General features: G+C 36.7%; 2 protein-coding genes across 3 annotated transcripts; both read left to right on the top strand.

Moving 5' to 3' along the window:
- The first annotated feature begins 1,864 nt into the window (after positions 1–1,864).
- Positions 1,865–18,289, top strand: LOC104093145 (phospholipase D zeta 1). Of its 2 annotated transcripts, XM_009598859.4 has the most exons (20): positions 1,865–2,266; positions 3,070–3,171; positions 3,314–3,429; positions 3,533–3,674; positions 5,143–5,313; positions 6,351–6,524; positions 6,721–6,963; positions 7,083–7,199; positions 7,827–7,966; positions 8,070–8,219; positions 9,887–10,043; positions 10,123–10,644; positions 12,874–12,984; positions 14,226–14,372; positions 14,450–14,647; positions 16,124–16,225; positions 16,745–16,876; positions 16,958–17,023; positions 17,216–17,277; positions 17,364–18,289. In XM_009598859.4, the coding sequence occupies exons 1-20, from the start codon at positions 2,012–2,014 to the stop codon at positions 17,611–17,613; spliced, it is 3,357 nt and encodes a 1,118-aa protein (XP_009597154.1). In that variant the 5' UTR covers positions 1,865–2,011; the 3' UTR covers positions 17,614–18,289. The 2 variants fall into 2 exon arrangements, with proteins under 2 accessions (XP_009597154.1, XP_009597155.1); XM_009598860.4 differs by lacking the exon at positions 1,865–2,266 and having other exon boundaries at positions 3,517–3,674; positions 17,364–18,002.
- Positions 18,290–20,781: 2,492 nt separating this feature from the next.
- LOC104093144 (CST complex subunit TEN1) lies at positions 20,782–23,462 on the top strand. Its single transcript, XM_009598858.4, has 4 exons — positions 20,782–20,914; positions 21,580–21,720; positions 22,393–22,543; positions 23,144–23,462. The coding sequence occupies exons 2-4, from the start codon at positions 21,623–21,625 to the stop codon at positions 23,252–23,254; spliced, it is 360 nt and encodes a 119-aa protein (XP_009597153.1). The 5' UTR covers positions 20,782–20,914; positions 21,580–21,622; the 3' UTR covers positions 23,255–23,462.
- Positions 23,463–24,483: the final 1,021 nt, after the last annotated feature.

The following is a 24,483-nucleotide window of genomic DNA, read 5'->3' as shown; positions in this document are numbered from 1 at the left end:
CCACATAACATGTATGTGGTTCACACAATGGACCGCGAAACTAATGCCCAGAACTGGGCTGCACTGGTTAGGTCTGCGACCATTCTGCGGTCCGCAGACCACTTTTGCGGTTCGCATGATGATTTTGCGGTCGCAGAATTGACCGCTAAATCACATTTTGCTAGTCTTGGGGAATTTTGTCATAACTTCTTGTAGGAGTGTCCAAATGACAAACGGTTTAAAGCGTTAAAAACTAGACTCAAAGAGCTTTAATTTGATAGGTAGATCACCTCCTAAGTCGCTATAATTTAGTAGCAGCACACGTTTGAAGTAGGATCTTATGCGTATTGAGACATCCTTTCCACTTAATGTATCCAACTTGTTCCACACAAATTCTTGCCATTCACAAAACTCCTTAGTATGTTCCAACACACCTTAAACATATATTTTCATTTCAAAATAATGTGGTTCTATCCCATGGGTCTCCTTTAATACTCGAACTCGTTATTCCCAAATATCGTTGGCGCACTTTAAAATCTTAAATCATTAGAAAATTTTAGCGGGGCCTTACACCGTGATTACCTCGAGAATCGGCGAAAATATTGCTAAATCGTGGAGTAACACATGTTCAGGGTATTAAATACGGAGAAATATGCGTCTAATCAAGCGTTAGAAACTTTTCAGAAGGGTTCATAAAATTTTCCACCAAGAAAGGAATCTTACCAACCTCCCGATGACACAAAGATGTGCCACCAGAAAGCAGGGGGACTATCGAGTGGAAACCGGAAGACGGAAGACGAAGCGAGTGGAAACCAAGACCGACGACAACAGCTCCGGTTGGCACCGGGCAGACCCCGAAGGGAATATTGTTAACGAGGCAAAACGAATATTTGCCACTAGATGACATTCAATGAAGAATATGTATATAATTCATTACAGAGAATTCTGGCATTCATAACTTGCCGTTACATATTCATCAATGACCCCCATTATTGTCTTTTAAGAGGGGCTTGATCCTAGGACCTTGTTCCCTAAGTTTAGCTATAAATAGTGAATTCAACAGCCATTGTAAGGGAGGAAATTTCTGACAAACTTACGCTACACATTATTCAAGCTAAATAATACTTTATTTTCTCTCTATCAATATTCTTATTATTGCATTCGGAAGCCTTGCTCCCGAAGCCAAGTTGTCTGCTATCTTATCTCGATTTCGACGCTAAGTATTACATTTTATTTAATTTATTTATCATTTTGGGATCAAATCGATTCGCTTGTCTATATAAACCACGCTATAAACTCAACTGTACCGTTTTACGGGTAACAATCCTATGTATAACTAATAGATAAAAAAATTATGGTATTAGCAATACCAAGGCTATTATTGCATGCGTTAACATGGTTAAAGACAAATTGTCCTTAAAGTCCATTGAAGCTAAAAAATATGAAGGGCACTTTTGTCAACAACTAATTTTCTTAAAAATTACTTATGTAATACATTTTAATCTTTAATATACTACAACAAGCAGTGAATAAGAAATAATCTCTTCATAACTAATGCTTGCGTTAATAATCCATGCATTACGAATCTTTGCATTACAATACACCTTATTCAATTCTTATACACCCTACCGAACCAACTGTAAGAGTATAATCTATCTGGCAGATTAATAGAGCACTATGCCAAGCTGTCTTTGCACTTGGCAGTACGTAATAGTTGGCACACCTTAATTAACTAATTAATTATTGTTGATGACTAATCATCAATTTTCTAGATTAACCAATAAATTAATTCCTCAAACCGGATATAATTCGGACTATCCAAAGTCAAAAAGAAAAAATAAATTAAAAAACAAAGAAAAATTGACCCATTGTTGTGTTGCTTTTCTTCTTCAACTTCTTTGAATGAATCAAAAACCAATGCCGTTTCTCAGCTTCTATCTTCTCTCTCTCTAGAATTCAACAACTCTCCTTTCTTCTCCAAAATTCTCTCTCTAGATCCCCAATCATACATATATATTGCGATATTTAATCAATGACGTCGACGGAGCAGTTGATGATGGGAGACGGCGGCGGAGGAGGAGGAGGACCGCGGTACGTGCAGATGCAATCGGAGCCGGAGCCATCAACATTATCGTCGTTTTACTCGTTTCATCAGGATAGTAGCCATGAATCAACTCGAATTTTCGATGAATTGCCTTCGGCTACGATCATTCAGGTCTCTCGTCCTGACGCCGGCGACATCAGCCCCATGCTTCTCACTTATACCATTGAAGTCCATTACAAACAGGCACTAATCTATTCTTCACTCGATTTTACTTCGCCTTAGCTTAATTTCAAATCATTTTGATTCGCGATTTTGTTAGAATTCCCTCAGATTTGTTAGATAATAATTGTAGGCAGTCAATTCCGAAATCTGTTTATTTTTGGATAAGTAGCATTATTTTGGACGCATAATTGGACGATAACATTACCTTATAATTGGACGATAACATTAAATGTGGATTTTTTGCTAAAGAAAGAAGCTGAAAAGAATTTCGGATATCTAATGAATCGTTGAGTTTTTGTTAGGTGATCATTTGGGCAGGTCGTTTCTGTGTTAATTTAGGCTGTCAAACATCAATTTTAGTCTTGATTAAACTAAAAGATGTATCTTTGAGGTCAGAAGGGCAAAAGTTTTGTATACCAAAGTGTATTATGAGTAAACATAGAATGGATATAGAGTACTCATATAGCTGACTCCAACTCGTTCGGGTTTGAGGCCTTGTTGTTGTTCTCAGTGAAAAGGGTTTGCATTTGCTACTAGAAATTGTTGGAGCTAAATAATTTTGATATCTGATTTCCCTTACATTATGTATTCTGAGTGATAAATGACATGAAAGGAGTAACTCACTAAGTCTAACATTGAAGAGTAGAAGGTTGTTAAAAACATTTGTTATTTGGAGCTCAAAGAGCAATTTCTTACTTAGTAGTTGTTTTGTAATGGCCTTGATATCCTTCCGGAGAGACCTTATTCCCCGAAATATTTGTCCTCTATCTCTTTCAGTTGAGGCATTTCGTCTAACAGTGTTATGTTTTTTTTTCTTCCTGTAGTTCAAGTGGCAATTGGTGAAGAAAGCGTCACATGTATTTTATTTACATTTTGCATTAAAGAAGCGTGCATTCATTGAGGAGATTCATGAGAAGCAAGAGCAGGTATATTTGTCTTTTTCAGTGAAATATTGTTGGTTCCACATTATATAGTCGCTTGTAGATCTGATAGCAGCGCAGTTCTGATTTGAGAGCTGTTGCTATGGTGGACTTTTCATGACATTCTGACTGACACATTCTTTTAAAGGTCAAAGAATGGCTCCAAAACTTGGGGATAGGAGATCATACAACTGCAATTCAAGATGAGGATGAACCTGATGATGAGGCTAGTCCTCTACGTGCTGAGGAAAGTTTCAAAAACAGGTGATTCTTCATCTAAAACCACTTCTCATGATAAAAGGGGAGCATTAAGTACATCAGTTCCTGTTATAATAGTTATCGTTCTTACAGGTGGTTTTTTGTTCAGAGATGTTCCATCAAGTGCTGCTTTGCCAATAATTCGGCCAACCCTGGGAAGGCAACACTCAATGTCAGATCGAGCAAAAACTGCTATGCAGGGTTATTTGAATCACTTTCTTGGAAACATAGATATTGTCAATTCCCAGGAGGTATCCTTAAGTGGTTTTTCTCTTGCTTTCCTTTGCTTTGTTTTTTTTTAACTTGAAGAATCCTCAAATCTTTTTTCTCCGCCTTAATCATAAGTAGAGGACACCGGATGTTTCTTAGTACTAACTTTTACTCGGCCTCGCCCTACTGAGGGCTCCCGTTAATGACATTTAGCCTTAGTGCCTAGTTCCGTGATGTCTAATCTTGCTGGACCTTCCTCTACTTCTCAAGATGTCTTTCCCTGAGTAGACTCTTTTATTTCTAATGTTTCAAGGTGGTAAGTGTATTGCCCTGCTTACAGGATGTTTTTCTGTTTACATAATTGATTTCCATGAAATAATCTTCAAGATGTATTTAAAGGACTTGCTTCCTTTATTTGTGAAAATGCATGAGAAAGAACCTCACTGACATTACCATCTAACCAATGTCTAACAGAACCTCGTTGCTCCGGGCCTTTTTGTATAGTCCGTTTGGAATTTAGATGGTTCCAGTAAAGCGACGCAAATCCTCAAGACCATAGGAACGGCATTCTCATTCGCGTCGGACAATACCAAAAAAAGTTGTTCATCATGTATATTTGTAGTAAATAAGAGTTAACATATTTTAGTTGAGGTTCCGTGTGTGCTCCTCCATCAAGAAGTGCCATGTATGCCTGTAAAAGATTACGAATCTTATTTTCAAGTTCCCAATGTTTTAGCTACCTGATAAGGTTAGTGGTTGATATTCAATCTGGAAGTTTCACTTCTAGGGAGAATATTTTCACTCTTCTAAGGGTAATAACTAAAAAGGAAAGCCCAAACTTAGGATCTTTGAACTGGTAGTTTAACACTTATATTCTCTCTATGCACTTATTTTCCTCCCCCCACCGCCACGCACCCAAAAAAAAATCTGCCTTCTCTATGCAATGAACAGATGAATGCCCTCCACATAAATGAATCAATGACTTCTTATCTAAGCGCAATGGAAAAAAGAAAGAAATAAAGTGGTGATTAAAAATGATTTTAGAGGATTCAGTTGGGTCATAACCAAATTCCTTGGTCATTATTGCAGTATCAGAAGTCACATCAACCAAATGCTCTTTGCCATCTTTGTGATATATGACATATCTCTTTTCGTGCTATTAGCCGGCAGTCGCAGTAGGGAATTGTGGATAATTCTAATTGAAATAACATTTCTCGGCAGTGTCAACATCAAGAGTCATAGCCTTAGTTTTCTAGATTCTCATCTCTTTTGACCATCTTGCAGGATTTCAACATTATATCTCTTCCTGTATGTTGAAATATATTCTAACATATACTTGTTAATTTACCTTGGTTTTGTACTTGAAGATGCCTCAGCAGCTGTATTTTTAGTCATTGTGTTATGCTACACACACTCTTTCCCCAAATTATATTGATGTCAAGTGTGATAGAAAAAAGTTACATGTATAGACACTTGACAATACCTTATTTCACTGGAGTTAAATTGCAGGTGTGCAGGTTTCTGGAAGTTTCTAAATTATCCTTTTCTCCTGAGTATGGTCCTAAGCTGAAAGAAGACTATATTATGGTGAAGCACTTACCAAAAATTCAAAGACACGATGATAGTCAGAAATGTTGTTCATGTCAGTGGTTCGGCTGCTGTAAAGACAATTGGCAGAAGGTAGCCTTACTTTTTGGTTCATACTGGTTGCAAGATGGTTACACATCTATTCAGCATCACAGCTGTCAATTTGTCGGTTAATCTTCTACTTGCAAAAAGAACTTAGAAGGCACTATAATCTACAGTGAAAATTGAGAGTTCACGTATTTTTCTGATATATATATTTTTTAATAATAAATATTTTCTAGATTTTACTTTTTTTTTATCGCAGGGGTGTCTGAAGCACTATTTTGTCGTGGAGCATGAAAGCTTCAAATTTCTTTGGAGCTGTCTACTGATTTGTATATCAGTTAGCGTTAATGACTAAAATAGAGATGATTCCGCAATAGTAGCCTTCACTTTCTCTAGAGTAATGGTTCTGAGACTCACGATTTGTAAAATCATTGATGAGGCAACTTTCTTGAAAATTGTAAGAGGAATTTTTAGGAAATCTCTAGTTTGATTTTGTGCTTGGTTTTGAAACAACACTGAAATTAGCTGCCTTCTTTAGGCCTGAGGTTTTGCAAGTAGAGTATATTTGTTTACTCTATAAATGAAGTTCTTGTTCTGTCATTATTGACACAATTCTTTTCGTTTGTGCCCCTCTCATGTTATCTTTGAACTCTGGGCATGATGTAAGGGACTGGTGGACGGGCTGAGGTAATTGATTTTGACATCTAGTTTTGGGCAATTTCCATTAGCTGGAAAAAGACTAGTGCAGTTCGATACTCTCTCTTTCAGCCTCGTGTATTTTGCTTGTTTGTGTGATCTGAATTTTTCTCTTCTTATGCTGGTGACGCTTTATGTATGCATTTCTACTGTTAGTGGGGGTGTTTTTCTGGATCTTTCTTTTCCAACATTTTACAATGCCTTATAGAGCTTCGAAATGACATATGACATTGTGTCATATCTGAATCCTGGCAAGTTCTATGTATGGCTTAGGATTTGGGCCTTATTCTTATCTTCTAGTAATGTTTTCAGGTCCTCTAGGGCATGGAGTAAATGTCTTAAACTTTGATGGAAATATCCTGTTTGATTCTTGGTTGGATTCTTTTCAGGTGTGGGCTGTATTAAAACCTGGATTCCTGGCTTTCCTCAAAGATCCATCTGACCCCGAGCCGTTAGATATAATAGTTTTTGATGTATTACCAGCTTCCGATGGAAATGGAGAGGGTCGCGTTTCGTTAGCAAAAGAAATAAAGGATGGAAACCCTTTACGTCACTATTTTAGGGTAAGCAGCTTCTGAAACTATGGTGTTTTTTTTTTATAAAAATAAACTGATATTTTGAAGAATACTACTCTAAATTCTGTAGGGTGGCAATTCAGCCAATTCCTCTAGAGGCATTGAGATCTTGTATTTAGTAACTTCTACTAGTTAAAGATGCTTGGGATGCCACCTTGTGTATTAAAGCATAAGTTTTTCTCAGGTGTCTTGTGGTACAAGGTGTATCAAACTGAGGACTAAGAGCAATGCAAAGGTTAAAGACTGGGTAGTAGCAATTAACGATGCAGGGCTTAGGCCACCTGAGGGTTGGTGTCATCCGCACCGTTTTGGTTCTTATGCTCCTCCTAGGGGCTTGACAGAGGATGGCAGTCAGGCTCAGTGGTTTGTTGATGGTGAATCAGCTTTTGAAGCCATAGCGTTGGCTATTGAAGAAGCAAAGTCAGAGGTCTGCGTTTATGTCTGAATTTGTTACAGAGGTCACTTTTATCTAAGTGTTCAAAGTAAGAAAGGATTTGGGTGATTCCTTGTTTTGACAGATCTTTGGGTGATTCCTTGTTTTGACAGATCTTTATGTGTGGCTGGTGGCTGTGCCCAGAACTTTATATGCGACGTCCCTTTCACCCTAATGCACCCTCCCGGCTTGATGCTTTACTGGAAGCCAAAGCAAAACAAGGAGTTCAGGTTGGTGGTGAAAGCTTGTGTAAATGATTCATTAGGTTCTGATTTATTAGTATGTAATATGAAAATGGGGAGGATTTATTATCTTTGGTTTTGCTCTTTTGACTTATCTTTCTTAATCTATAATAAAGGTGACGTGCTTTTAACGAGAAAGGTTCTACCACTCTAGTATGAGAAATTTTAACATGCAAATCAAAGTTTTCTTTTCGGTTATAAAAATATTGATGTGTCCGTGTGAATGTACTAATTATAACTAGCATCTCATTCTGCTAATGTATCAGTCCTGCCAGAATTCAACTTTTGGAATGATTTATTTATGGCTGGTACCTCATGATGTACCAGTTCTTTTGCTAACCCCTTTTTTTGGGGTTTGGGAGGGGGGGGGAGTTGGAGAACAGTTGATTCATTTCCAAGTTCCATAGGTTTAGGTAAATAGTCTGTCAAACCTGCATCAGCTCGAATTTCTAAGCACAAATATTTTGTGGTAGTCGTTGCATATCACTTGATTGAGGTCTGTATTTTCCCAAAGTTAGGTGTTACTTCTTATTTTCTTGTCTGTTTTCCATGTGATGTCGTTCTTTCTTCATATTATAGAAGTCTAAAACGCTTTTACTTCATTTACTGATGCAGATTTACATCCTTCTATACAAAGAGGTTGCTATTGCTTTAAAAATCAACAGTGTGTATAGCAAGAGAAAGCTGTTAGGCATCCATGAGAATGTCAGGGTGCTTCGTTATCCAGATCATTTTTCAAGTGGTGTGTATCTATGGTATGTGTTTCCTAAACGTACTTATTGCCTTATTTTTGTTATTCTTATTGGCAATTTTGGCTAATCTTTATTTACAGCTAATGGTTATGTATGGTACATATAGGTCCCATCATGAAAAAATTGTCATTGTTGACAATCAGATTTGCTTTATCGGAGGACTGGACCTGTGCTTTGGCCGTTATGATTCATCTGAACACAAAGTGGGTGATTGTCCACCTCTTATATGGCCTGGAAAAGACTATTACAATCCAAGGTGTTCTTCCGCACTAACTTGTCAAGAAAAGTGCATTTTTGCATATTATTTGGAACTAGTCACTCTGCTTTGAAATGTCATAGATAGTCAAATGCGGAACTCCGAGCAATGTCTAAATCCCATTTTAGTTTTTAAGGAAAAGTATACTCCATCCGTTTCAATTTATGTGAACCTATTTTCTTTTTAGTCCGTGCCAAAAAGAATGACCCCTTTCCTTATTTGGAAACAATTTACCTTTATGCAATGATTTATAGCCACACAAAATATATGTGCCTCATTTTACACCATAAGTTCCAAAGTCTTCTCTCTTCCCAGTCAAATAGGTTCACATAAATTGAAACAGAGGTAAACTTTCTCGAGAATATTTGTTTATTTTCAGGTGCACATAATTAAGAGATTATTGTATAGAAATTCTAACATACTTGTAGCTCAAGTATCAGCTTAGGGAAAATGGTGAAATACTCTGTACAACTGACAGCAGTACAATATAATCCATTTGGTACTCCCTCCGTGCAGATAACCCGTCAGTCTGCTGTCTTTTTTTGCTTTAGACATAGAGAACTGAGGTGTGACTTTTAAAGCTGTGTTATCAACAATAGAAAGAGATTGTTATGTGAGAAAATAACAGAAGGGAAGGGAAGAGAATAAATAGCTAACTTGATGAAAAAGGAATGCAAGACGAAACTCTACATAAATGTGAGATAGATTTCACATCTTATATTCATTCAATGAGGAGTGATTCGGCACTAGCTCTAACACACCAATTTCCTGATATTCTGACACCACTCTCTATAAACTTAAGTTGGGGAAAGGAAACCATCTTGTGTCTTCTTATTTTGAAGAACTCAACAAGAAGAAAGAAGAATAAACTCATTGGAAGATTGCGTTAATTTTGTCCTTTAATGCCTGAAAAAAAAGTTTTGATCACCCGAAATTCTCTTGAAAAGTTGGTAGGAACAATGATCTTATGCACAGCATCCATTGGACTGGTCTTTGAGAAGAGGCATAAGGCATTATGCCGTGAGAAAGGTTAAGAAAGAGGCAAGAGTAGTAAAACTATAAAAGGAGAGAGAATATTGGCCGGGTAAGTGACATAAGGCCGCTTGCCAGTCGGCTGAAGTTACTTAAAGCTCTATATGATCATGGAGGTTCCAATACCATTTGACAAAAATAAGAGGACAATAAAAAGAACATGATTGGAATACAAGATACACCTACAAGTAGGTATGAGATACGTTCACACGTTATATTAATTTGAGGGACTAACTTAACACTAACCTCTACTTTCTAACATTTTAAGACACTAACACTTCATATTCTAACAGCTTCTATTTAAAGGCTTGAAGCTGCATTTGAAATAACAACTTCAGTCACTCTAAACAAATAAATGGGAAGTTACTACCAAGGATATACTGGGCATAAGTTTGCTTAATTCATTTCCGGCCCAAGTTATACTGCTCTATGATAGGTGATGAAAGCCATGCGGTTGGTTGGTTCTTTTAGATGAATGCTTTTCCCATTTCAAAAAGCTAGTACATGAGTTCCTCTTATTCATTCTTCACACCTTTTCCTTTGAGAACCAATGTGAAAATTGATCATCTTTGTAGTCCTGCTCTAAGAAATTACTTCTGCTTGAACACTAGTTGCTCATGTAATACAACATTCAGGGAATCTGAACCAAATTCCTGGGAAGATACCATGAAGGATGAATTGGATCGGAATAAATATCCACGCATGCCATGGCATGATGTCCATTGCGCCCTCTGGGGACCGCCGTGCCGTGATGTTGCTCGACACTTTGTTCAGCGCTGGAATTATGCGAAGGTTCATATTTGTTGTAAGCATATTTTTTTTTCTTGGTTGTGATTGTATTATCATGTTGACTTTTCCTGCAATTCCTCAGAGGAACAAAGCTCCACGTGAGCAAGCAATTCCACTGCTTATGCCTCAGCACCACATGGTTATTCCTCATTACATGGGAATGAGCGATGAGATGGACAATGGAAGTAATGGTGTTGCTCTTCCTCGTAAAAAAATCAAGAGACATGATTCATTTTCTTCAGGGTCATCTTCCCAAGACATTCCTTTGCTTATGCCTCAGGAAGCTGAAGGGGGTGAAAGTTTTAAGGAAGAGCTAAAAATAAATGGCTTCCATACAGGGAATGATTTTCATGATCAGCGGAGCAGGTCTAGCAGAATCCCTTTCTCTTTCCGGAGGACCCGAGTAGAACCTCTAGTTCCAGATTTACCAATGAAAGGATTTGTGGATGATTTGGACCAAAATCTGGAGCTATCTTCAAATTTGGTGCAGCCTGGCATGAAGAAGTCGGACAAAGATTGGTGGGAAACACAGGAGAGAGGTGATCAAGTTGTTTCCCTTGAAGAAAGTGGGCAAGTTGGTCCTCGTGTTTCATGTCGTTGCCAGGTGAGTTATAATCCGCCCATGCCTACATATCTATGGATGTCAATTTTTTCAGTTTCTCCAAGCTTCTACTTCTTTGTTTGTCTTTGCTATATTTTCTGGTGTAATGAACCATCTGTATGTGTTGGCGTGAAATTAATTTAAATGGAGAACATAGTCAATGGGGATATATACAGCCAAGCCCAACATGTTTGAGATTGAGGTGTAGTTATTGTTGAATGAACCATCTGTATGTCTGCTGTTTAATCAGCTAATTCTAAAACTGCCAATAAAATTGGTTTTGGAAATTGATTGTTTAATATGCTGGAAGAGGAATCTCATGAATTTTCCTTTCTAAAAAAAAAAAAGGAATCTCATGAATTTTCTGTTTTAGAAAATTCTCCATATATTTTTAGTTGACTTTAAGAATTTCATGCTGGCATGCCTGCTAGCTTTAAACTGTTTAAACTGAGGAAATGCTGTTTTAGAGTCCTTACTAGTATTGCGTGCATCTGTTGGTAGGCTTTATTATTAAACCTTTGTTCAGGAACTAGGAAAAAGGAAGGGAAACTAAAAGGATAGAAAAGGAGATAAGTTATTTTCTTTTCTTTGTTTGGTTTTGGTGGAAAACAAGAAAAGAGAGGAAAAAACTTCCACCTTTCTTTCTCATGAATTTAAATTTGTTGGTCCCAGTGGACAATGATGTCTTCCCTTTATTTTCTTTCTTCATTATCTGTTCAAACCAAACAAGTTAAAAGGGAAATTTTTTACACCTTTCCTTCTTTTCTATTCCTTTTTTCTAGCTTCAGGAAACACACAAGAGAGGTTGAGAGGATTCTTGTAATTGTCAAGTGAAAACAATGGGTTTCTAGTCCAGTGGGTTTACACCTTTCAGCTTTCCCAAGTACACAATCCGAAGTGTCTTTTGTAACTCAGTTGCTGATGATTCATATCAACTGAGAATGTAGGAAAGTCCAAGTGTGGATTCTTCTTGGGAGAGACTTTTGAGTGGTAGAAACACATCTCCGGAGCCTAAGTTTAGTCTCCGGAACCTAAGTTTTGTCAACCTATAGAAAGATATAATGGAACTGTTGGCCCTGGGGCTTTGGTCTAGTGGGTAAGAAGTAAGAACACAACGCTTGATATATGGGTTAGACGCACGTCATGGGCTTTGGTCTAGTGCTTTACTGGCTCGCTGCCGGTTATCAAAGGCAAAAGATGTAATGGAATTGTTGAAGTTTTGATGTCATAAAATACCTATTACTGGCCTATTAAATGCTGGGGGTCGACTATTGATGGAGATGGAATAGGTATTTCCTCCACTTTACCAGGTCCAACTTCTTATAATATCTAATTGTATAGATACAAAAAAGATTTTGGTCAATGTTAATTGTCATTAGAAATGAATGAATGAACATTGTTTTAGACTTAGAAAAAGGCTTCATTCCATGGTTTAAATTAGGATATTCGGTAGAGATGGTAGATCTATTCTCTTCTTTTCCCGTGTGAACACAGTTATACAACCATACAGGGTTACACATAGAATTAGAAGGTTAGACGAAATCAAATTCTTATGCAAGTAACAGAATAATTGACGACATTCTGACCAAATAAATGGTGCAGTGATAAGAATGTGAAGTGCTCTGGAATCATAACCTAAAAAGGTTAGTGAAAAAGTAAATAAGCGACAAAAGATGTGATGATGCCAGCTGAGTGGTGACAGGCTTGAGTCACCTATCTCTATCCGCAGCTCCATCTGCATACCTAGCTGCATCCTTGTTGAGCATCTTTCTCTTTTCTGGTTGCTAAAAAGCAGATGAAATTGGAACATCTCATGTTAAAGAGTTTTCATGGGTGCCTGTGCTCATATACCGTCATGCGCGGCTACTATACACTGCTTGATATAGAATAACGTGCCTATGTAGATACCGTAACAGTTAAGTTTCTTCTGTCCTTAATCTTTTCTTGAATTTTTGTAACATCTTCACTGAAACAATAAATTTTCTGCAAGTTCACTTTATGCGCTTCTAGATGTGATGTTTTATTCTTTGTATAAGTAATCTCTCCAAGTCTTTGTGGTTAAAAATATAATTGAGCCATAGCAGATGGTTTTTTTAAGGATTGTAGTTCGCTTCAGTAATGCATATCGAATATCCAGTTGTTGGTTTGAATCCCTTTATAATTGCATGTGATGGTTTTATGTTAGATGGGGTCTTTGATTTGTCATACAGTTAATAAGGTATTTGCTTTCAGGTTATAAGGAGTGTCAGTCAATGGTCAGCTGGAACAAGTCAAATTGAAGAAAGCATACACAATGCTTACTGCTCCCTTATCGAAAAGGCTGAACATTTTGTTTACATAGAGGTATGGTTCTTGTTGATGAAACCGTCATATTAGCTGGTGCCCATTGGCTGAATTAGGATGTGCAGTTTGTTTTTTCCTTAGAATACTCTACTCCTTGCGTGCAGATTGTTGTTTGGCACTGCTGCCACTTCTCCCTCCCAACTTGTTCTTAAGAAGGATACTGTCTTGGTCTTTAGTTATAAAGTAGCAGGAGTGGTTTTGCTTGAACATTCTTTTCCTCTAGCCAACAACATAAGTTGTTTCTGTTCTGATATTATGCAAACATGAATTTGGTGTCTTTGCTGGAAATCTTCTCAAAGTTGTATTGATTTAATAGTTAATGCACTGCAACTTTATTATATTATTGACTCTATGCATGAATCCAAACTTCTCTTTCTGCTTGTTTTTTTTTGGTTTTAAGTTTTCTTTTTTTTGCCTGTGGGTGGAGGCTATAGTCAGTTGATGGTTTCTCATATTCCTCCGATATCTTGCTGCAGTCAAGCCTGGGATCTGTTCATTGAGAAACATTAAAGTTTGACATCTGTAATTATCTGATGGAAGTTCAAATCATGTTATTTTACCTTGAAAGCTTAAATTTTTTTAATGATTGTTTCGATAATATTTATCCACCTTAGGGACGATACAGTCTTGAGTTCACATGCTAATATCTTTATGACATGACTCTTGTTATGCCTTTTAGACTCTTAATCTGAGTAAAATTTTCCTGGATCAGTTGGTGACTACGTCCCATGTCCTTATGTGATCTAGTTGTAGTGCTTTTTTTTCCAGTTCTTTGCCCGATGTCATCATAATCAATTTCGGATTGTGATTGCAGGAGAAGTACATATTAGGACATAGCATTGTTTAGCAAGCCATATATGTAGGATTGGAAAATGTTTCTGTATGATTTAACACGTTATATTCTGTTAATTGGTACCGTGGACACATTCGATGGTTGAAATACCTTATAATCAGCTTTAAAGGTCTATTGACTACTTAATGCTTCAACTTGGAGAGTTACAATATGCTTTGAGTATGTGGAAGATGACTCAACTATCATATTCCTATAGTAGTAATGCTGAATTTTGAATAAGATATGCTGTTAGACCAACTATGAATTGCCTTAGAGTTGTGCTTTCTATTTCTTTCTCCTAATGATAAATTTTTATTTACGGGTAACTGTGAACAACCTTATTTTCTTTATTTACTGTTTTTGAGCAACCATTCAGTGTATCTGACACTGTATTATAAATTTGTTTCAGAATCAATTTTTCATTTCTGGTCTATCTGGGGATGAAATTATAAAAAATCGTGTTTTGGAAGCACTGTACAGGCGTATTATGCGAGCTTATAATGAAAAGAAGTCCTTCAGGGTTATCGTTGTGATACCGCTTCTTCCTGGATTCCAGGTAACAGTGCTAAATGACTGACCTACATTTTCCTTGTGGATGTTTATATTTTTCTACTAAGGATTAAATTACAACAGGGTGGTCTGGATGATAGTGGTGCTGCTTCAGTTAGAGCTATTATGCATTGGCAATATCGAACAATATGCAGGGGATCTAATTCGATACTGCATAATCTTAATGACCTCATGGGATCTAGAATGCACGACTATATATCATTTTATGGTCTCAGAGCTTATGGAAGACTCTTCGATGGTGGTCCTATTGCATCTAGCCAGGTATCCTTCCATCCATCCTCCTAGATTCTTAACACACTCCATGAATCGTGAACACTTCACTTTCCATATCCTGATAGTCACAGGACATCTTACTAGGAGTTTAGGCTGTTATGTCATCTGGTTTGTAAGTTATATGTTCTATGGTTGTGAAGTTTTTGTCGGCAATGTCAAAACGTATCGTACAACTGGGTGGTTATGTATGAGTTACACCTCTATTCTCATGTGTCTAGGCATCAGAACTGCTGCTTAGTGTTCTAGGGCTAAGGCTTGTACGATGTGCATCTATTCCTTTGCTAGGCCTTTTTTGTGTGGAGTAAAGTGTTTCATTAAAAGAGGCTTCAAGGAGATGCAGAGATACAAGGAGTATAGTTACAGGGGACAATAGACAATAGATGAAAAAGAGTAGTAAGCCTCTATACAAAGTGTCAGTCTAGGATAAGAGAGCTAACAAAGTCCAAAAAGTGTCCAGTACTAATTACTGGGGACATCTTGGTCCAACAAAAAGGATTAAGTAAGCATTTAGCTTTGATAGGCCTTTTACAGTGGGTAAATCAAGAATGACAGTCTTCAAGACATATAGTTTTACTATTAGTAAAAAGATTGTCTTTGTTATGGAGAAGGGAAGGAACCGGGGGGGGGGGGGGGGGCTGAGATGGCGAATCCAAGAGTCCTGCTTGAGACAATGTTTTGGCAGTGGTACCTCCAACCTGCTAAACAAGAAAATTTGTCTATAAGACTAGAACACTGCATAGGTCTTTAGGGTACTTTATTTAGGACACTTCACCAAAAGTCAATATTGTTTGCTGAACAGATCTGAGATCAGTTCAGGAGAAATCTTTTTGCCTGAAATGGCATCATGCTTTTACATTTTAGGCCCCCATTTTAGCATGATTTCTTTAGGTAGTGATCTCCATAATGGTGCTTTCTGGAAAAGTACTACTCAAGTTTTGTATCACAACTTTGGTGTGTTTTTGCTTTTAGTAAAGTAATTTTTTCAAGCACTTCTATTTTCTAAAAAAAAAATAAAACTTACCTCAAACAGTGTTTTATATTTTACTTTTGATAGTGGGCAAACTGTCTTTTGAAACGGTATCTTTCAGCTTCCGTCAAAATGATTATTTTTAATCCAAATCTCTACGGATACAACTAGAAGATCAACGAACCCTGGGAAAAAGTGCATTGCCATTCCAAAAATGTTAGAACTCAAACACACCATACTTCCACACTAGGCCTTGGTCTACTCAACCTTAGCTGCATTTACTGGTTATTATGTAGTTCTTGTGCATAATCATGTTTGCAGTTGTTTCCTTGGCCTTTAAGAAGAGCTTATGTGATGTTAAAACCAAAGATCTGAACTTAAGATCATTAGTGATTTTGTCAGTCGGAATATAAAGTGATTAATTGTTTCCCCTTTTTCATTTAGCTTATGTGGGAATGTTCAGTTGATGGTGAACTTATGTCACTCTGTTTCTCCAGGTATATGTGCATAGCAAGATCATGATTGTCGATGACCATACAGCCTTGATTGGATCTGGAAATATAAATGACAGAAGCTTGCTTGGTTCAAGAGACTCTGAGGTATTGTTGCTCAGTCATTGATCCTAAAAGAAGAGAAACTCTTTTAAATGATTGGAGCCTTAAATAGTTGATAAAAGCATAGTGTCTAACTGAAACTGCCTGCATAATGTGGTTAATTTGCATATGCTGTGCATACCCCTGCTCTGTGTATTTTCGTGATGGGTTGAAGAAAACTTTTTCCTTTTCTTGTTTGCTTAATGCCCGGTCTGAGTTTTACCTAATCTTTCAAGTTTCCTTTGAGCTGTTATATCTTCGTTTAAACTGTCATTTATCTGCTAAAGAATCTTCGAAGTCTTCTTAAAGACTCTATTGTGCATCATACATGTGGAAGACAGCCATAGCTATTCGTTCTTCTACCCACTCGTTGACAGTCTTACTGCTCTCACCTCTACATTATTTATAAGTCGCCTTAGCTCTCTGAAGTTGTATCTGGTGACAAGTTATGTTGTACTCATTGTATTGACTGCTATTACCCAACGTCTTCTTTAATGATCAGTAAGGATTGTGATTTTATTGCAGATTGGTGTACTTATCGAGGACAAAGAGTTTGTCAATTCATTCATGGGAGGCAAGCCTAGGAAGGCGGGGAAATTTGCATTAACTCTTCGCCTTTCTCTATGGTCTGAGCACCTTGGTCTTCGTACTGTTGAGGTGCTAAACTGTTGGCCAGTCTGAAGCTTTTTGTTCTAGGCTATTTGAATTTTCAGCTGATTAATTGTAGTGCCTTGCTAGGTTGGTCGAATTAAGGACCCGGTGATTGACTCAACGTACAAGGATATTTGGATTGCAACCGCTAAGGTATGTGTGGTAAAATGCTTCTTTGAATTTCATGATTGAAAAAAGAGTCTTTGTTTGCAATTAAAACAATTACCTAGTTTTAAAATCAAAGGAGTTATTATTTGCAAAACGAATTATTGACACTCGAAAACTTTACATGTGTGCTTTAACACGCCAACCTTTTCTGATACTTGAGCAATGTGTTATTGTCAGACAAATACAATGATATACCAGGATGTTTTTTCTTGCATACCCAACGATCTGATACATTCCAGGTATAGCTAGCTGCCATCATTTTCTCACCCCATTTACTCTCTTTTTCCTTTCCTTTTTGATCTCATATTCCTCTAATGTCATGCAGGGCTTCACTCCGACAATGCATGGCATTCTCGAAAGAAAAACTTGGTCACACGACTATTGATTTAGGAATAGCTCCAAGCAAACTAGAATCTTATCAGGATGGAGATATCGAGGGTATAGATCCCATGGAGAGATTAAAGTCTGTGAAAGGTCATCTTGTTTCCTTCCCTTTGGATTTTATGTGCAAAGAAGATTTAAGACCTGTGTTTAATGAAAGTGAGTACTATGCATCAGCTCAAGTTTTTCATTGAAGCTTCAACTTACGGACCATGAAAATGAGAATCATTATTAAGTGTTTCAATGGGCGATGCATCCTACAGAAAATTATAGTACTGTGTTCTGTATCGCAACATTGTACAAAAGCTGGGATACACTTGAGAGGATATTTGGTGAATTCTGGAGAAGGTGCAAAACATACTAAGATAAGCTTATGTATCTAGCTAACAAGGATAGAATTGTTGATACTGTGTTCATTAGGCCGATAGGGTCCCACTTCACAAGCTCAGATGTCAATGTGACTGTTGGATCGGACCCGTGATGCGTGGTTCATAGCCATGTGCTTTGAGTTACTAGCGCCACCCTTTCTCCACTGGATCTGTTCCATGTAGTAGCCAATTGTTTCAGTTTTGACCGGCATTTAGGATAGATAAGATCTCTATTGCCTCTTCTGTGAACAGTTTCTTCGATACATTCTCCACACCGCGCGTCGTGATTGGACACTACAGCAACTGGCTTCTGTTCACTTATATTCATGTAATGTACAGATATAATGCAGACTCTGCATTACTCTTCTATGAGCAATTTCTATTTATGAGTCCCAGTTTTGTTTTGGGAAGCACTTATAGGTTGTATAATCGATTATTAGGATCCAGAATTAAATGAACTATTACTATTCTTGCTCTTTAATTGTATAAATAAACTTATATTCATGCAGTGTAGAGAGAGAATGCGGACTCTGCATTACTCTTCTCTGATCAATTTCTATTTATGAGTCCCGAGTTTAGGTAGAGGTAGTATAATCGATTCGTGTCAAGAATTAAATGACTATTACTATTCTTAGCTCTTTTAATTGTAAGGGTCATGGTTGTGTGGTATTCATATCTTCGTTTTGAATAGAACCTTGACTGATTTTGATATAACGCCATAGTTGCATCATCTTTCTTACTATTACTAAGTGTCTAACACTATAATTATCAGTTTATAAGTGCATTTAGGGGTCGTTTGGTAGGGTCTATAAGAATAGTACAGAATACAGTGTATTAGTAATGCAGAGATTAGTAATGCATGGGTTAATAATACAAGCATTAGTTATGCAGATATTATTTCTTATAAACTGTTTGGTGTAGTGTATTAAAAATTATAATGCATTGCATAATTTTTAAGAAAAATAGTTGTTTACAAAAATGCCCTCCATATTCTCTAGCTTTAAGGGATTTTAAGGACAATTTTGTCTTTAACTATACTAATGCATTGCATTAATAGCCTTGGTATTACTAATGTCATGGTTTTCTATGCATTACTTAAACATAGGCTAATACCAAGTATTATGTATAACTAATGCAAGTATTAGTTATACATAGGTTGAAAAAATGCACCAAACAAGGTATTAGTAATGCACAAAGCTAATGCTTGCATTATTTTTTCTAATACCTCCTACCAAACGACCCTTAGCGTGTAAGCAATCCTTAATATCCCAGGCTGTAAGTGGTAGTAAAGTTTGTTATAGGTGTACAAGTTACTCATTAAAGAGATAAGTAGAGATATTACTGCCTGAGGTGCTGCACTTCCATATGCTCAACATCATAGCTTAATGAAAATAGCACATGCTAGTAAGAGGGAAAATGAGGTTTGATAGTTTAAATCATCATTATACTGTTAACAACAGCAATAAACAACCTTATTATGATTACACTTATTACCAATGTGCTTAAGTATTAGAACTCGAAATCTTAATTTCTTCGAAAGACAAATTATATATTGCATGGGTATGAAGTAGACATGAATAAATAGGTGTTAAGATTTAAATAACTGACATTAATTGAATAATTGTTAATTGAATTGTACACTTGACGTTTATGTCAAGCCACTTCTCAAACTTTGAACATTTAGGTACAGACTACTTAGCGACACCATTATTGTTAACTACAATATAGTCAAACGTTTTCAGTGTTTGTATGATTAAAAATAAAAGTTAACGTTTAATTAAAACTAGAAATTAAATGAATTTGTACACTAGAAATCATTTATACAATTTTTAATATGTACATTGATTATTCCTTTTTTGGGATGAAAAAATATTTTAATCGATTATAACTTTAACTAAAATCACGAGACATAGACTATCACATAACGCTAATCTAATGGATGACATTGTGAATCCTTTTTATGCATCCAGTTTAACGCTAGGAGAGGTAGTTTTAAGTACCTTGAGTCTATTATTCAGGGGAATGGAGATATTGATGAAGATGTCACACATCGTATTGGGGCGGGATGGATGAAATGGAGACTCGCTTCCGGTGTTTTGTGTGACAAGAAGGTGCCACCGAAACTTAAGGGTAAGTTCTACAGAGTGGTGGTCAGACCAACGATGTTGTATGGAGCTGAGTGTTGGCCAGTCAAGATCGCTCATGTCCAGAAGATGAAGGTAGCAGAGATGAGGATGTTGAGATGGATGTGCAGGCACACCAGGTTAGATATGATTAGAAATGAGGCTATTCACGATAAGGTGGGTGTGGCCTCTATTGAGGATAAGATGCGGGAAGCGCGGTTTTAAGTGGTTTGGTCATGTGAGGAGGAGGAGCACAAACGCCTCGGTGAGGAGGTGTGAGAGGTTGACATTGGAGGGCCTACAGAGAGGTAGAGGTAGGCCAAAGAAGAGGTGGGGAGAGGTGATTAGGCAAGACATGGCGCAACTTCAGCTGACCGAGGACATGGTCCTTGATAGGAAGATATGGATGTCGAGGATTAGGGTAGTAGAGTAGGTAGTCTAGAGTGTTCATAAAAGTAGTATTGATACACAGTCTCGCTTTCTGTTGTTGGTAGTATAGGTTTTTATGACTAACCGTTGTTTTCTTTTATTGTTGATTACCTTACTATCTTGTTATTTTTATTCTGCTTTTATATGGCTTTTTGGTACTGTCCTTTCGTGTCTATATTTTTATTAATGTGATGCTTATGCTTTCCTGAGCCGATGGTCTATTGAAAACAACATTTGTATCCTCACAAGATATGGGTAAGGTTTGCGTACACACTATCCTCCCCAGACCTCACAGCGTGGGATAATACTGAGTATGTTTTGTTGTTGTTGATTCACGCTGATAGGGGTTTAAGAGATGGCTTATACGTATTTCATGAGCGACTAAACAAGGAAATGAACAATGCATAAAATGCATGGGTGACTTCCAACAGTGAAGAAAACTATTGGGGGAGAATTGTAAATACACGTTTTTCTATAAGTAGAAGACGAAACAAAACCCGTATCGAAGGTTGCCCGACGCCGAAGCTACCATCTTTTTACATCTCTGCAGTCGACACACACACACACAGAGTGAGGTTAGCCATTTTTATACCAACTCTTCTTTACTTTCGAAAATAGTTGTCAAGATTGCATTTTCCAGCCTTTTTGGAAGTGAAATATAATTGCAAAATTGATTCCCATCTAACCCCATTTTGTTTTATCTTGTTAGAGTCTTTTTTTAGTTTTTGTTTATTTTATTTTTAAATTTTTTGCTATCTCGGTGAACTTTATTGCTCCTACTTCTCCTGATAATGCGTTGAAACAGCGATTTGGGATGAAAAAGAATGGCTTACCAAATGCTTTGGATACTTAGAATTGGCCCTCAGTCACATTGCTTAATTGAAATATGCTATTAGAGTTACATTGAGGCATAAACTAGTTTATGATTGATAACCATTTTGCTATTATGTCATCGTTATTCTTATTGTTTTACGGTCTGTGATTTTGATGAGAATATTAGTTTATGATGATTTTAGTATGATATTATTGAGGGTTGACTACCTAGAGTTATATGATTATACCTACTCAGTGTCAGTCGCGGAGCCAATAATTCTGAGTAGGGGATTCAGAAAAGTCAAAAATGTCATACGCAGTATAACTTTCTGACGAAGGGAGAAATGTGCCTATAGGAAAACGAAAATGGGGTAGTTCAAAGATGAAATCGTTCTTATATGTTCATCATACATGATGCAATTTGTAGGAACGAACAGGAGCTTGAATATCCTTTCTTCCGGTTGCTTTTAATGGCGACAGTAGCTTCTGGTGCTTTGGTTACTTTGGAAGAGCTGGTTCCATCTTCGCCATACTTTAAACACGGGGTCTCTCTTCGCGTTACTGGAAAGTGGGTAATCAGTCTTCGATATCAATGATGATACTTATCTCATTTCTAGCACTTATTTATCTACCTTGCCTTTCCTGAAATTTCTGATTTTTACCTGCTATAGTCTTTAATTGATCTGCCAATCTATCTTTTTGCTGAAATTATATCTAATTCTCCCCTAAACATTATGAGTGAGTGACAATTTTGTCAAACACGAGTGAAGCTCTTTTGAGTAGCTTCTGCTCAATTTAGCCCCATTGGTTTAGTCAGTCTGGAGAGAATCTTACCTTCTATTTTCCTGTTAATTGAATATTTGCTGCTTTATCTAGCTTAAATGGAGCGACATAGTCCGTGAGGATTCATATAGTTGACCCTAACTTGCTTGGTATTGAGGTGTAGTTGTTGTATCCTTTCTACAGTAGTCCAGTGAAAAGTTCCAGTAGGTCCTTGTGGGATCAAAAGGGTCGCCTTTAGTTCGTCCATCTAGGGTGCTGCTTGTCAATAACAAGCTCAGCGAACTAATATGTAATTTAACCCCGTCCCAGCTTCACTTATCCCTTAAAATTGTTCTTACCTATACCAAGGAGGTGAAGCATCATAGTGCGGTTTTTGTGAGTTATTCAGGAACTTACTTTTCTAACATAAGGAAGTTAATTGATACTCAAGGCTTGCTATTCTTTATTTTCCTTCTAGGCTACAAGAATATAATGTGGGGACTGCTGTTGCTGTGATTGTTGATAGGAATGCGTCATTAGAAATTGACACACGGCACTTGAATCTCAATCTTCGCGTTGGTTCCATCTTCCAATTTATTGGAGAACTGCATCTTGAACCCGGTCATGAGGTATGAAAACCTGAATATTCATTTCGTGGCACAAGCGGCTTTAAGTTTCTTACAGTCTCTTTTATCTTAATATTACTCCCATTCTAATATCTAGTTATTACCCACTTCCTATCCCAGGAAAAAGAACACAAAATGTGAGGTAAATGGTGACTCATCTTTGTGAAGCTCTGAGAAAACACTGGTTCTGTTAAGCCGAAATTATAGAATGAGACATGACAATTAGATCTCTATGTCACTGCTTGTTCTAGTAGTGTCTATTTGCATAAGCTGATTATTTTGTTATCTTTGCCTTCAAACCGTTAGAACAACAACAACAACAACAACCTAGTATAATCCCTCTAGTGGGGTCTGGGGAGGGTAGTGTGTACGCAGACCTTACTCCTACCATGAGGTAGAGAGGTTGTTTCCAATAGACCCTCGGCATCCTTCCCTCCAAGAACTCCCCACCTTGCTCTTGGGGTGACTCGAACTCACAACCTCTTGGTTGGAGGTGAAGGTTGCTTACCATCAGAGCAACCCCTCTTGTCTCTGAAGGTTGCCTTCAAACCGTTAGAAGAGCATCAGATATCGGAATTTCAGCACATTGATTTCTGATTTCAGGCCATTCTAAAGGCACGAGTTGGACGAAATGTAGATGGAATGGATCTCAATCTCTATCGTCAGTCTCTGCAGCTTTTGAGAGACTTTCAAGCTGGGCAGTTGAATAGCTGAAGGATTTATTATTATTGATAATAATCTTCCAAAAGTAAGGCTTCAGAATGTGGAGAATGACTCTTACACCTTTATTTTCCTTCATTTCATTTCATGTTTGTTTTTATTTCACTGATTTTTTGTAATTAAACAATATTTAGAGGTTGATCATATTGTTAGCAAACTGCATAATGATTATTAATTGATCAATTCAAATTATATATTTTTATTTTGTGTTTTCATATAATTAATATTCTATAGTGGTAAAGTTAATTAATATGTTTTTAACTTAAGTAATAAAATTTTGATATGAGAAACTGGAGTAATTGAACACATTGCAAGCTGACAAGTACTTGAGCTTTAAAACTCAATAATGATAGTTTTTACATATTTGTTACTTTGATATATAAAATTTATTATGATAAATTTATTTTAATATCAACCGCGTATCGCGCGAGTACTAATTTAACAATAATGTCTATGTGTTATTGGTTGAAAGAACGATATAAAATAAGGAGTTGAGATATTGTGAAGGAAATGATCTCTGCTCAAGTGTGAGGAAATTAACTGAAAATATATTCTAAACAACTGAAAATTTTCAAAAAAAAAAAAAATTATTGGAAAAATATTTTCCTGATACTAAACACATTTTTTAATATAGTTAAGCCACATATTCTTAGGTTTTCCTACTTCCTTCTCATCTATCTCATTTATTTCATAACAATTTGACCCCATACATCGGATGCAAATAAGTTTTTAGCAAAAAATGGTCGAATCCAAGACCATGCATATTGTAGGTGCTAAAGCTTTTCTTCTTTTACTTGTCTTTTTCTTGATTTAATTTTCTTAAATTTTAGGGTCCTGATACTTAAAAACTATCAATCCGTATATTGATGTTTTAAGTAGTGTGAAGAGCAAGTAGAAAATTGATTTTATAATACTTTAATTTTGCTTTGGTTCTCTACAAAGCCTCTATTTATTCAATTCTAAATCTATCATGTGGCATAAAATCTCTACAAACTATTACAAGTCACGTAGATATAAAGAAATGCGAAGAATTAACTTAAATAACCGTCCAACCAACAACTTAAACTAGAAAAGCTGGTGGATATATAATATGTATTTAATCATGTATAATTAATATATAATCTATATATACTGGCCAACATTGAATCCGGATGGCTATTTATGTAAACATACCTATAAATATGGGCTAAGCCCAATTACGAACAGCTTAGCCCATTTCGTTT

Source organism: Nicotiana tomentosiformis, chromosome 9 (genome assembly GCF_000390325.3).
Source record: "Nicotiana tomentosiformis chromosome 9, ASM39032v3, whole genome shotgun sequence".
NCBI classification, from domain to species: domain Eukaryota; kingdom Viridiplantae; phylum Streptophyta; class Magnoliopsida; order Solanales; family Solanaceae; genus Nicotiana; species Nicotiana tomentosiformis.
The sequence above is the reverse complement of the archived record's forward strand: the minus strand, read 5'-3'. Positions and strand labels throughout refer to the sequence as shown.

Coding starts and splice junctions, on each gene's coding strand:
- LOC104093145 (XM_009598859.4), top strand. CDS start 2,012: ATGACGTCGACGGAGCAGTTGATGATGGGAGACGGCGGCGGAGGAGGA. Junction 12,985..14,225: donor AACATTTTGTTTACATAGAG/GTATGGTTCTTG, acceptor AATTTGTTTCAG/AATCAATTTTTCATTTCTGG. Junction 14,648..16,123: donor GTCCTATTGCATCTAGCCAG/GTATCCTTCCAT, acceptor CTGTTTCTCCAG/GTATATGTGCATAGCAAGAT.
- LOC104093144 (XM_009598858.4), top strand. CDS start 21,623: ATGGCGACAGTAGCTTCTGGTGCTTTGGTTACTTTGGAAGAGCTGGTT. Junction 21,721..22,392: donor TCTCTTCGCGTTACTGGAAA/GTGGGTAATCAG, acceptor TTTTCCTTCTAG/GCTACAAGAATATAATGTGG. Junction 22,544..23,143: donor ATCTTGAACCCGGTCATGAG/GTATGAAAACCT, acceptor TTCTGATTTCAG/GCCATTCTAAAGGCACGAGT.